Source organism: Procambarus clarkii, chromosome 9 (genome assembly GCF_040958095.1).
Source record: "Procambarus clarkii isolate CNS0578487 chromosome 9, FALCON_Pclarkii_2.0, whole genome shotgun sequence".
In the NCBI taxonomy this organism is placed as follows: Eukaryota; Metazoa; Arthropoda; class Malacostraca; order Decapoda; family Cambaridae; genus Procambarus; species Procambarus clarkii.
Window position 1 is genome coordinate 13,952,246 of NC_091158.1, and position 14,636 is coordinate 13,966,881.

The 14,636-nt window shown below is 37.9% G+C and overlaps 1 protein-coding gene across 7 annotated transcripts in view; it reads right to left on the minus strand.

Moving 5' to 3' along the window:
* LOC123766297 (mechanosensory protein 2) overlaps window positions 1-14,636 on the minus strand; it is a 563,765-nt gene that overhangs the window by 41,147 nt on the left and 507,982 nt on the right. For all 7 annotated transcript variants that reach the window (XM_069321164.1, XM_069321163.1, XM_069321161.1 and 4 more), the window contains one exon: window positions 14,107-14,262. In XM_069321164.1, the coding sequence (XP_069177265.1) occupies window positions 14,107-14,262 (156 nt within the window). The remainder of the gene's footprint in view (window positions 1-14,106; window positions 14,263-14,636) is intronic.

Consider the following 14,636-nt stretch of genomic DNA (forward strand, 5'->3'; position numbering starts at 1 on the left):
TACATAGGGTGCAGAGGTGAGCAGCGATGGTTAGAAAATGATCAACCATGTTTTATACATCAATATTGTTGATGTAATGAACAATGTCTCATTGATTATTGACGATTATGGGAATAATAACGTTTATCAGACCAATAATATTCCGGATATCAACTTCAAAATGGCCGAAAAAATTCACGAGATCAATAATGTGTATGATGGTCAATAATGCTTTAAAAATAATTTATGGTAAAAACATATTTACAGTCAAGAAAAAATGTTCTGGGTACTTTTGATGTTCAGGGTACCTTTCATGTTCAGGGTACTGTATAGTTCAATAAATCAATGTCTAAGCGATCAACAGAGCTCAAGGGCTCAATTATGTACAAGTGATCAATAATGTCCAGGAAATATACTGAAGGTGACAAAAGTTTAAACAAAGGAGTTCAAGCTATCTCTAATGATCAATAGATCATTAATATAAAGGGATTAGTAAAGTTAAAGAAATATCTTAAGAATAATAATTCAAGAATACTTAAGATATTAATAATGAAGAAACAATATTCAAGGGATCAATGTTAATCAAATATTAATACAAGTCAAGGGATGGTCAACAATGTTTAAGGGGTAAATAATAAGCAAGACAACAATACCCATAAAGGGGATCAAAAATGCTCAAGAGATTATACTTAAAATGTCGCAAATGTTTGATTGGCAAGTCTTTGGAAACACGTATGGTCATTTTTTTTATTCAATTAGGTTCAAGTTATGAATTACAACATAAGGATAACAGGAATTTAAGTTATAAGTGATCTTCAAATAAAGATTTTCCTAGAAATGTTTACGATTTCACTGAAGTTTTCCCGACAATAAACACGTGTATAATAATAAACACTTAAATATTTCCATTATAAACCGATTTACTCTTTGCAAATATAAGCATTTTCTGAAATAGTTTTTTTGCATCAATAGACGCAACACCAAGTTCCACTGCCAACCCTTGGTGTTGTTTATATTGATGTTCAGGCCGGGCCGCAGTGATAATTCCCCCACCGTCTTGAGTAGCGTGTCCGGCCATGAAGGCTTATTTGATGCTCAGTGCAATGGTCAGACGAAGTCTTGATGGCCTCTCCTAGCAAATGTGGCTGATGGAGATGGCAGATTTTACGCGCGGGTTGACTGCGCTAGGCTGTTGATGACTTATACTCGCGAATACTGAAAGTCCCGCAGCCCAGACTGACGAACTGACTTTGTTGCTTTGGAGTACCACTCTGCAACTCCTTAAAAATTAATAATCGAATAAATGACAGCATACGCAGACGCCAGTGAAAACGCAGAAGGCGTTATATTTCTCGCAATTAAAACAGCTTTCTAAAATTATACGAAAAGAACTGTTCTTTCAATTTCGATTAAATGAAATGTATCTCAAACCAGTAACTGTATTGGAAACGAGTAGTTGTATCACTTAAGTGTGTTTTGTCATCAATGTGCCGTTAAATATGCTTATTAAACTGCACTGCTACTCTAAATTTAATTTCAAAGGCATAAATAATTATCGTGGCTTTTAGTTCCAGACAATTACAGTATCATCAGTCATACTCGGTGTTCCTCGCATAAACACTAATGTCTCGGAGACATCTTTTCCTGCAGAGAAGCTTGTGTATCATTCACTTGTTCTTCTATATTAGTCAGGTGCTACTTGCACCTTTAATTCTAAATAACGCAGGAGGATCTGAAGCAGTCAAGAACACTGGAATAGTTTCCAAGTCAAAGTGATTGTTCCCAAACACGAGTCGTCAAAATGCATCATCGGAGAGAGAGAGAGAGAGAGAGAGAGAGAGAGAGAGAGAGAGAGAGAGAGAGAGAGAGAGAGAGAGAGAGAGAGAGAGAGAGAGAGAGAGAGAGAGAGGAGAGAGAGAGGAGAGAGAGAGAGAGAGAGAGGAGAGAGAGGAGAGAGAGGAGAGGAGAGGAGAGAGAGAGAGAGAGAGAGAGAGAGAGAGAGAGAGAGAGAGAGAGAGAGAGAGAGAGAGAGAGAGAGAGAGAGAGAGAGAGAGAGAGAGAGAGACAGACAGACAGACAGACAGCTTGCGACAGACAGACAGACAGCTTGCGACAGACAGACAGACAGAGATGCAATGCCAGATACACAGGACGGGTTGGCCAGGATACTACTGCCGGGGATACCATTCACTTCTATATTTTAAACAAACTAAGCTTTAATTAATTAATAATGAGATGAGCCACGTAATCTCAGGTTTATAAACGTCTATTGGCTTAGTTGCAATAATCATACACAAATACAATCAACCTGCCCTCACACCTTAATACGTCGCATTTTGTTTATTCGGAATCAAAGTCCGTTAAAAATACGACGCATTAGCCAAACAAAACCAATATTAACGTTTTATATGCAACGGCCTGAACAGGTTTGGTGGGTTGCTTGGGTTCGTACGTTTCTGGTGTAACAAAACAGTTGTATTTTTTTTTTTTTTTGCTGCGTTACAAACAAGCTCTCGTTTACAAGCTGCGTAATAAAGCCTAGTTTCAGTATCCACACATCTTCACAAATCTGTCATTTTAACACACGATAAAGCCTAATACAGCGGCCCAAACACATTTGGGCATGTAATTGTTTTGAGTGACATCGAAGCCTCATTTCCTGCTTCACACAATTTACAAATGAATTCTGATGTTATCTTCCAGCACGTCATTCATTTTTTGGCTTCATGCAATTTACGACGTAATACCTACGTCAGCCTCTAGCACGTTCTTCACTTTCTTGCGTCATGCTATTTACGACGTAATTCCTACGGCGGCTTCCAGTAGTCATTAATTTTCTTGTTTCATACAATTTACGACGTAATTCATACGTCGGCTTACAACACGTCATTCATTTTCCAGAACCGCAGATATACGTCCATTAGCAACGAACATAAGTTCCTTCTGCAGTTGCCTCTCTCAAAGCTGTGAAGTCCTCGGGTGTAGCGGCCGCTGCTGTCACAACTCATAAACCTTTAACGATGGATTCGGGATATCGCTTGCAATTCCCAACTTTCGATTGGGGAGACGTGGTGCTTGCTGGTGGAAGGCGGTGTGGTAGTGGGTGATGGTGGTAGTGAGGTGAGCGATGTGAGGTAGTGGGCGAGGTGTAGTAGCGGCGAATCTATTTTGATATAATAAATATTTCCAAGTCCAGAGTTATGGCAACTATAAATCCAAGTCCAATTACAGAGGTATTTTCATCAACCACCGGATGTTCTGGAGGCCTGCCACTCTACTCATGCTCTCCAGGTCCAATCATGCTCCTCATGTTCTCCAGGCTTGGCTCGCTCCTTAACGCTCTCCAGGACCAATCATGCTCCTCATGTTCTGGAGGCCTGCTTCGCTACTCATATGCGCTCCAGGACCAATCATGCTCCTCATGTTCTCCAGGCTTGGCTCGCTCCTCATGCTTTCCAGGACCAATCATGCTCCTCATGTTTTCCAGGCCTGCCACGCTCCTCACGCTCTCCAGGACCAATCATGCTCCTCATGTTCTCCAGGCCTGCCACGCTCCTCACGCTCTCCAGGACCAATCATGCTCCTCATATTCTCCATTTACTAAATAAATCCACATGGAGCCACCTTAAACAATGTATAGCTGCACCATGCCATGAATGATTTTAGTAAAAAATAATTCATTATCTTTCTAAAAAAAATAAGCTATTTTTTATTTTTTTTCTGCAAATTAATTTTGTTTGTAATTTGTTCTTTTACACATTGATTCATCTCAATAAATGTGATCGAGTTACTTAGAAATTACATTGTAAATTGCCAGTATAATGTTTAATTTTGTTTAAATTGATTTTACTGTTATTCATTTTACTTCTTGTTATGCCTTTAAATTTAAAAGAGTGACGACGAGTATATTGAGTTACGCTCCGTTCTATAGATCATGGCCCGCACAACCCGGGTTATGTATTACATACAAATATATACCTTCATATTCATCATTTATTATGTCATATTTTATTTGATGATTATTACTGTTATTTTGCTGTTACTGCAATCACAGGCATAAATTGTGGGTGAGCAATGCTTAGTAATGACATCACTAGTAATATCAACCAATTACTCGTTTTCCATACGTCAATAGTATTATCAGCCAATCCCGGTTTGGTATCACAGACGTCACTTGTAATATCAGCCAATCACAAGCTCTCGCGGCGTTACTACTAACTTCACAGCCAATCCCGAGTATCCGCGATGTCACAAGTCCACAACGTGACCAGCACATCACTGTCACCAACCGTAACGACACGAGAGAGGGAAATCTGTCACATAAATGCAAAAATTAAATCTACGTCCGAAAGACCCGACCTGACCAAATCCACATTGATGGATATATGTCATCAATAGCATTGTAAATTGTAACTAGGTTTCAATTAATAGAGTAATGAATAATTCATCTATTTAAACGTTAATTACACGTTTCCATTAATTACACGCAATATTAATTAAAAGTTTTATTTACTATTTTTGATAATAATAATAATAATAATGGGATATATTAGATTACATATCGTTATGATAAATTTGTTGTTGAAGATTCTCTTCTCAGGAAGTAATTATTTCATTGCCTTTCAGGCGCTGGATTTAATCAGACTTAAAAAATTATAAAGTATAAATTTATATTTGTAATATAAATTTGATTTATTTTGTATATAAATTTATATTTATATTTATATTGTAACATTTATATTGTATAAAAACACCCGAACCTAACCTACAATATCTCCCACGCGTGCATGTTTGCGAGCCGCTATGATTTATAATACATCATATTTTGTCTGTTGGGGATTTTGACGGCAAAATGCGGCGTATTACTCAAGAGGACGAGTTGCCAGATTTGGCTGAGGAGAGTTTGGCCAACTTTATAACTGGCGCTCGGTTGTAAAAAAGAATTCTTTTTTCGATTAATTTAAATTCTGAAGTGTGATTTCCTGCGCAATAACGGCCACAAAATATGAACTGTTATATTCTTCCGGCAGAACTCCTGTTATTTATACACCTGGCAATACTGACCGCCCCTTTTTTTATGTACGATATTGTCCATACAGTGGCCTCGCGGCTGAGTGGATAGCGCTCGGGGGTCGTAGTCCTAATGCCCTGGGTTCGATTCCCAGCGGAAGCGGAAACAAATGGGCAGAGTTTCTTTAACCCTGATGCACCTGTTCACCTAGCAGTAAATAGGGAGTAGCAGTACCTGGGAGTTAGACAGCTGCTACGGGCTGCTTCCTGGGGATGTGTGTATGTGTGTGTGTGTGAGTGTTAGAGAGAAATATATGTAGTAGATATAATAGAGAAAAAATAGATTGGTTAGAAAGGCGGGGTCCAAGAGCTAATAGCTCGATTTTGCAGACACAAATAGTAAATATAAATAGTAAATACACACACACACACACACACACAGTTGATGGGTTACTACTCCAGCATGTGTGGGATGGGTTATCTTGAGGTTATCTTGAGATGATTTCGGGGCTTAGCGTCCCCGCGGCCCGGTCCTCGATCAGGCCTCCTTTTTGTTACACCCCCCCCCAGGAAGCAGCCCGTAGCAGCTGTCTAACTCCCAGGTACCTATTTGCTGCTAGGTAACAGGGGCATCAGGGTGAAAGAAACATTTTGCCCAATTGTCTCCGCCTCCACCGGGGATCGAACCCGGAACCTCAGGACTACGAATCCGAAGCGCTGTCCACCCAGCTGTCAGGTGCTGCCAGGCACAATGCAGTAACACCAGGCTCTGTTGCGTGGCTTTGTTGTTTAAGATTCGCTACCTGGAACAAAAAGTTCCAAGTAGCACGGGCTATGGTGAGCCCGTAATATTGTTGCGTGACGTTGTGTCGTCTTCCTGACATGCCAAGATGGCCCCACCAGAAACACACACGGCAGTTAAGACTCTGAACCCAGCTACTCTGAATCAGTTCAGGGTAATCAGTTCCTCTCACATCCAATGTGACGACCTAACAAGCCGTATTGGTTAACAGTACGGAAAGCCTTATAGATGCAAGAGTGCGGAAGGTGCTAGAAAATAAAAAAATACAGAAGGTCCTTTAAATCTGAGAGTAAATAAGCTTCAATGAATCCAAAAGCACAAAAGGTCACATGAATAAATCAGAGGGCACAAAAAGACGCAAGTCTTAAAATAGTATATCTAAAAAAAGAAAACTAAAATGAATTTACGATAATAACGGACTAACAACGGAGCCAAGATAAAAAATTACTCTCTTCACAAGCGTCAGACGCTCAAAACCACGTTCATGGCACCGTGACGTCAAGTGCCACCAAGCGCTGAAGTCACAATGACACTCCTTGAATACTCCAGTCTTGATATGAGTTGAACACAGTACCAGAGAGAGCCTTAAAGTCTATGAGGCCCCCCTTGAAATCGAGAAAATTATATTACAAGATTTGCGAAATCTACAATCTGCGCGATGGGAACCAATAATCAGCCTCTTATCTTTCCAGCTGATACGGGAACATCATGAACACCTGACAAAACACCTGGAACTTTGAAACGCAACCTGGACACGTAATCTATGCCTTTCTGTGCATCACGAATTCGTCGTTAAAACGCAGACATTGTGAGCATCTAATTTGCTTCTGAAATGCATAAACTCATCTCCAACCCAATCTGTGAGCTTGGGTTGGAGAAGTAACTAACTAACTTTAACTAACTAACTAACTTTACTAACGTTACTAACTTTTAATGTTAACTAACTAACCTCCACTTTAATTAGCCACTGTGACTTATAATACACCCGATAGACCTTCGTCTTGACAGTATAAAACCAAACTTATTGCTTTACTTCTATCTTTAATTTTGAATATAGCATTACAAATACCCAGAGAATATACTAATAAATACATTTAAATATAATCTTAACCAATTTAGTCTGAACATAATGACAATTCTTGGTTTTACAACATTGCTCCTAATGTACGATACACGTGTCCTGGGCTGCCGTGGTGCGATAATTTCGGAAACTTGAAGATGGTGGGGAGAGGGCCCCGGGCGACCCTAAGCGAGGTTGAGGCATTAAAGTGCCAAGCCCACCATCTTCCGCCCCCCCTCCCTCCCTGTGGCCTCCTAGACGAGCTAAGTTACAAACTTTTCGAGACTAACTGCTTTCCTACTAACTTCATCTCTCTCTCTCTCTCTCTCTCTCTCTCTCTCTCTCTCTCTCTCTCTCTCTCCCGTTTCTAAGTGTCTCTCCTCTTGAGGACAAAAACCGTGTCGTCAGCTTAAATTATACATTGATTAATTAAGCGAACATTCACAATCAGATGAAGGAAGAGAGAGAGAGAGAGAGAGAGAGAGAGAGAGAGAGAGAGAGAGAGAGAGAGAGAGAGAGAGAGAGAGAGAGAGAGAGAGAGAGAGAGAGAGAGGGGGGGAGAGGGGGAGAGGGGGGGGGGGGAGAGAGAGAGAGAGAGAGAGAGAGAGAGAGAGAGAGAGAGAGAGAGAGAGAGAGAGAGAGAGGAGAGAGAGAGAGAGAGAGAGAGAGAGAGAGAGAGGGAGAGGGAGAGAGAGAGAGAGAGAGAGAGAGAGAGAGAGAGAGAGAGAGAGAGAGAGAGAGAGAGAGAGAGAGAGAGAGAGAGAGAGAGAGAGAGAGGGAGAGGGAGAGAGAGAGAGAGAGGGAGAGGGAGAGAGAGAGAGAGAGTGAATCAGACGATACAGCTAATAAATCAGTCAAAAAAGGTCAAACAAGAACGACACATAATGCACATAATTCAGATAACCAGTAAAACCCATCATGATTTAGAGACTAGTTGTGAAAGATATCGAAGAGGGAGGGTGGAAGGAAGGGATAGCGGGCCCAGTCCTCCCTCCAACTCTAGTCCCCACCACCTTATCAGCCCCAACAGGCTCTTCGGTAGATTAAACTATTCCCAGTGTCTTGTCTAGTATCAAGGGGGTCGTGGGCCAGCGCAGAGTCGATCTCTTAAGTTTGTGATAATACCCCACACCGACGGCAGCGGTTTCTGTTGATGTTCTCGGATTGGGACGTGAATGTGGTCGGATTGCGACCAGATTGGAAACAGATTGAGACCTGGTAATGACTGGATTGCACAAGGATTGGATTTGGACTAGACTGACACCCAGTTGGGACCAGAGTTTTACCCCTCACCTTCTAGTAGTCATTTTTTTTTATCTTTATTTAAGAAAATACAATATAAATCACATATACATAAGTTGGCGTGATTTTGAATTTTCAAGCTTGTGAAGTTGCATATAAACACAGTTTGAAACGCTAAAAGACACGGATACAATTTGTATATTTTTTTATATATAATGTGTTCATTATATTTTGGCTCGTATTGATAAAGTACGGACGGGCGGTTGTTCTTCTTCCCGTTCGCTGAATGAATGAAATTCCTTGGAAACTCAGCATGAACCTATGCAGTAATGCGTTCGAGGGAGTTTACGAGTCATGATTTTAACAACGTTCCTGCTCCTCAACGCGAAACAATGAATACACACACACACACACACACACACACACACACACACACACACACACACACAGATTGGTTAGAAAGGAGGACCCCAAGAGCTAATAGCTCGATTCTGCAGGCACAAATAGTAAATAGACACACACATGCTAAATTAATTTGATTGCCATTTGATGAACACAATATTGTGCTTAAAGAACTGGATTACGTACACTGGAAATTGATCACTGAGAAGCACAATTACTGACCCTTGAGCTTGTTGCCAATATGATGTGTGTCTGAAACTACGCGAATGCATAAAAGCGCTGTCTGCACTGAAACACTGTCTGAAACCACTAGGCTAAGACACAGAAAGTCTGAAACCACTAGGCTAAGACATAGAAACAGTCTGAAATAACTAGGCTAAGACACAGAAACAGTCTGAAACCATTAGACTAAGATACAGAAACAGTCTGAAACCACTAGGCTAAGACATAGAAACAGTCTGAAACCACTAGGCTAAGACATAGAAACAGTCTGAAACCACTAGGCTAAGACACAGAAACAGTCTGAAACCACTAGGCTAAGACATAGAAACAGTCTGAAACAACTAGGCTAAGACAGAAATACTGTCTGAAACTACTAGGCTACGACCTAGAAACAGTCTGAAACCACTAGGCTAAGACATAGAAACAGTCTGAAACAACTAGGCTAAGACAGAAATACTGTCTGAAACTACTAGGCTACGACCTAGAAACAGTCTGAAACCACTAGGCTAAGACATAGAAACAGTCTGAAACAACTAGGCTAAGACAGAAATACTGTCTGAAACTACTAGGCTACGACCTAGAAACAGTCTGAAACCACTAGGCTAAGACATAGAAACAGTCTGAAACCACTAGGCTAAGACATAGAAACACTAAAATGTATGTGATTGACTGAAGTAGGAGTATTTTTCGTGAACAAAAATGCATTCACCTGGTACAGGTCGGACCGAACAATTAACGGTCCGTTAATTGTTCGGACCATAACTGACCGAAACGTCGCCGTCTCCTCATCTTCTGGTGTGTGGTTTGGTCAGCATTATTCACCTGACACCGTGAAACTCACTCACTAGTGAAACCCGCTCATGCTCATATATATATATATATATATATATATATATATATATATATATATATATATATATATATATATATATATATATATATATATATATATATATATATATATTTATATACAATATTAATATTCACCTTTATTCCACGACAGCAATATTTTAAAATCATGATTTAACGTCAGGCTACTAGAAAGCTGTGGTTTCCTTGTGTATGTGTATCTTCAGAGTGTTTGGCGTCGACATGGCTTGCATGACTGTCTCACCCGTGTTTTTGTTGTTATAGAGTTAGTGGTGGTGACGGTCGTGGTGATCGCAGTGCTAGTGATGTTGCTAATGATGGTGCTGAGGGGTGGTGGTGGTGGTGGTAAGGGGTGATGATGTTGACGATGGTGGTGATGGTGGTGGTGATGCAGCTGATGGTTCTAATGTTGGCAGGTGCCATCAGACTGTTCTAATCAATGATTCTAGCTACACAAAAGCTTCCCTTAACGTTTCCTTATAGGCGACGCGTCAAAACAGAAAGCTTGGGTTTGATGTTTGTCTTAAGGTCTCCGGAGGGCTATTAAGGCCACCACACCACCTTACTGACCAACCAGCAAATATACTTTAGTCCTATAAGCCTTGTGGGGGAAGGAAAGTAGGTATATCATAATTTAGTATATAAAACCAACAGCAAAAAATCAATTTCTGGAAAAAATATAGGCAATTTCGATAAGTTAATTGGTTCTCATGGATTTTAGAAGTCTGCACATGTCAGCTAAATATGCTCAAAGGCAGTTGGTAAAAGGACTGTCACATCCCTGTCCGTCAAAGCTGTGTGTATGGTAGTCACCGCCTTTTTTTTGCTCTAAGTGGAGGCTGGGAAGGGAGTGGTAAACCTGGCCGTCAGTCTACCTTTCCTCACATTCACACCAACTAGATTCAAAATAAACCTTCAGTGAAGCAAATCTACACTCCAAAAGGATATCATATAATTTATCAGCCGGTCTGTCTATCACATACACACAAGTCAATACACAGGGTTGTTCATTGATAAAATAAAAAATAAAAAAATAAAAATATATATACATTTTTTTTGTAGCCATGTCTTACTTATATCATCTACCTGTGTCTGGAGTCAATCAGTACCATCCACACTACCTTGTAAATCAACATGAGGCCGCAAAAGATGTTGAGAGGTGATAGCAAACATTATACCCCTTTTCTCCACCCTATCTTTATCACCTGCAGGACTTCCTTACTACTCCATCAATAATGTCTCCGGGGCTCTTAATTTACACAAGCAAAAAAAAAAAAAAAAACCAAAAAATTCAATCCTCTACTCTGAAAGACACAACCGAACTCAAAATAAATGAGATACATAAAGAAGTTTCCACCCTCTCCCTACCCCCCAAAAAATAATAAAAATAAAATATCAACATTTTGGTTTATATATATGTATGTATATAACACAAACTCAGTTTTTACGGAAGGAATAACAAGATGTATATACACATGTATATATATGTATGAAATAGGTATGAAATTTGATGTTTAAGGCCAACTCATGAAAAAATCACAAAAAAATGTTGAATGTTATAAGACCTATCAACACAACTTTCTGAAAGGTTGTTAAAAGTAATCACACACACACACACAAAAAGAAATGCAAATAGTACATGTACATTAACGGTAGTACATATAATACTACATATACAAGAGAAATTAACGCAGGCAATTGTGAGAGAGACGAAGGGGGGAGGGGGGGAAGGGGGGGAGGGGGTTGATAGGAGGATACATAAAAACTCTTCCAATCTGAAATTAAAATGTGATTATAACATAATTTACACTTTTGGCTTTCTTAAGAATGTCGCAATTGTTCTTTATTTTCCTTTGAAGTTTGCAATGATTTAGGGTCAAGAAATGTTGGTACATATTTAGGCATGCTTCGCGGCACTGGGGATTGAAAACAAACAAGAAAAAACAAGCAGACGGCACTTGTTCAGCGCGTAGACAAGCACGAAATAACTTCCTTTAAACATAAAAGAAGTAACAACACAGAAAAGGCAATTACAGATTTTTAATTTATTTTATAAAATAAATTATTATAAAAAAAAAATAAGAATCGAAAAAGAAGACATTTTAATTCACGGAGATAAATAATTTATTGGGCTTTACGTGCCAATTTAACTAGAAAGCTAAAAAATAATAATAAAAAAAAAAATTGGATAGTCTGAACTTAAGTTTTCACATCTGGAGGAAAATATCACATTACATAAGAAGCAAAAATATATGATTGTTTTGTTGTACTGAATCTCTATCCCTTATTTAATTAATTTTAATTAATTTATTTATATATATATATACTGCGAATTATTTAAGAAATTTAGTCAAGATTAAATACTTTAATTAGAGAACAACAGAGTTTTACTATTAACGAAGCCTTACACTTGTGTCAAATGCTTATGATATAAAGAAAGATTAGACAGAGTAGACACACAAAATTCCCCTTCAGAGAGTACTAGCTAGCCTGGCTGCCTCTATCACACAGGTAGGCCTATGCTTGCCTCACCTACCACTCGGATAAGCCTATCATACTTTTTATTTCTTCAATACAACATTCTAAATGAAGCCCTTTGCCAAACATGGAATAATATTCCATCTATTTACTAACATTTTTCTAACTCCAACCATCGTACTGACACATAGGAAGTTAAAGAACAAATATTATAGAAATATAATTATATAATTATGTTTTACAGCTTTTCCAGTTAAGCGAAAAAACAAAATATATGTTGTTGGAAAAAGATATCTGAGCGCTGTTTATTAGCATTTCTCATATACTGAAATCCAAGTACAGTACTTGATAACAAGTGAAAGTAGTTCGTAGTTTCCTCAAATTTTACTACCTGCATATTTTTGAACATATATCTTCTCAAATTTTCAATTGTGTCTTCAAATTGTCTCATCATCTCATCAAAAGTAAGTATTACTCCTTAAGTTATACAACTATCTCTTTTTAAGGTCATTGTTATACCCAGCGTTCTTTAATTTACCGACAATATTCAATTTTATTTTACAAATTGTTTATTATTTTATGAAATTTAACTTTATCATTATGAATTTTAATACCTCCACAATTTTAAATTTTATGTCCTTAAATTTCACTATTAGTTTTGCAGTTTTTATTATTTTTCTTAAATTCTGCTATTATAATACGATTAAAAATACTGTAGGTATTTCAGTATCATTATTTTTGTAAATATTGCTTTTATTTCCAAAACTTATATAAAAAAATCATTAAATTTCACTATTATCTCTGAAATTTTCCTTAAAAACTTTACAATCTCCTCCATAGGTTTCAATAACAGTCTATGAATATTTAACAATATTTTACTAACATTTTACTAAAATTTCTAAAAAATGTCCAAACTATCTCACGAAATGTCATAATTAAATTTGGTTCAGTTTATTACACACGAAAACGGGTTTAATATTTGTTTAACTTTCACCTGCGAATTCAGAGTAATTTTATATAATTCTTGCAAGGTTTGCTTATTTGTTCTGTTAATTGCACCATTTATTTACCAATTTCTCATAGTTTTATTTTATTATTTATCTCCTATTTTTACAGTGCTTACCAATTATTTCAGTTTTCTAAACAAATTCCCATTTTATAACATTCAACATTTTTATTATTTCTGTAAATTTCGCTCGAAGAAATTCCTCGGTTTCATAAACCAATTATTTCAATTTCGACTATTTTTCTGCGCTTTTTCACCCCTCTCTCCTACCAATTTCATGATACTACCAATTTCATCTATTATTCCTTCTGATTTCTTTACCAGTTTCATATATATTACAAGCAATCTCCTCTATTAAAAAAATTATCTCAGTTTTATTCACTGTTATTTAAAATTTGTTTCTAGAATTATCGTCGAATATTCATTATGAATTTCACGAATTCATTGAATACATTCGTCTACAGGTGTTAGTAATTTCACCAAAAATTCATACATTTTCGTTTACCATTTTTAATTGACATTTCTTTATATTTTTCCTGTTATTTCTAAATGTTTATATATTTTCTACCAATTTCACATATTAATACAACAAATTTCACATATTAATACAACAAATTTCACCTATTATTCTTTAAAAATCACCTATTATTCTTTAAAAATCACCTATTATTCTTTAAAAAACACCTATTATTCTTTATTATTCTTTAAAAATCACCATTTATTCATAGCAATTCGGCTATTATACCTACAATTGAACCTATTTCTACCAATATTCTTCTCATCAAATTCACTTAAAAGTCCTACGGACTTCGCCTATCACTCCCACAAATTTCACCAATTATTCCCAGCAAAATTTCACCAATTATTCCCCCTCCCAATTAACGGCCACAACGTTAAAACCATTAATCATATCAATCTAAAGTTATTCTCCTCTACCACTGCCTACCACTACCCCTAGTTACCATACGCCCTTATAACAACACAATGATGTGGCAGCTACGGCCATCTGGTGGTACTACTATCAGTGGACATTACCTCTTGTGGCGGGACGTCGAAGGAGACAGTACGAAGGTCGACTTTCCTGTAGGAGTCGATGCAAGGGACGACGAAGAATATACCGGGGCCCTTGGCGCCACCTTTCAGGAGTCGACCGAGGCGGAAGATGACCGCTCGTTCGTACTCCTGGACCACCTGTGGCAGAGGAGAAAGATGAGTCAGGATCAACATAAAAAAAGATTCAGTTTTTGCGTGATTATAGTAAATTTCAACGATTTATATATGTGTGTGTGTGTGTGGAAAATACGAGGCTGTATTTGAGATCGACTTGAGAATGGTCCAGGACGGACCGAAACGTCGTCGTCCCTTCACATTCTAGTCTGTGGTCTGGTCATCATACTTTAGCCACGTTATTGTGACTCATCGCCTGCACGAGGCTGTATTTAATTGGCATTTACAAAACGCCAATTTTTCAATTTTACGCCATAATACAATTTTTTTTTTACAAATCATGAAAGTTTGAAGAGAGAGAGAAGCGTTCATCGAAAGGAGTTCGAACATTAATGCTC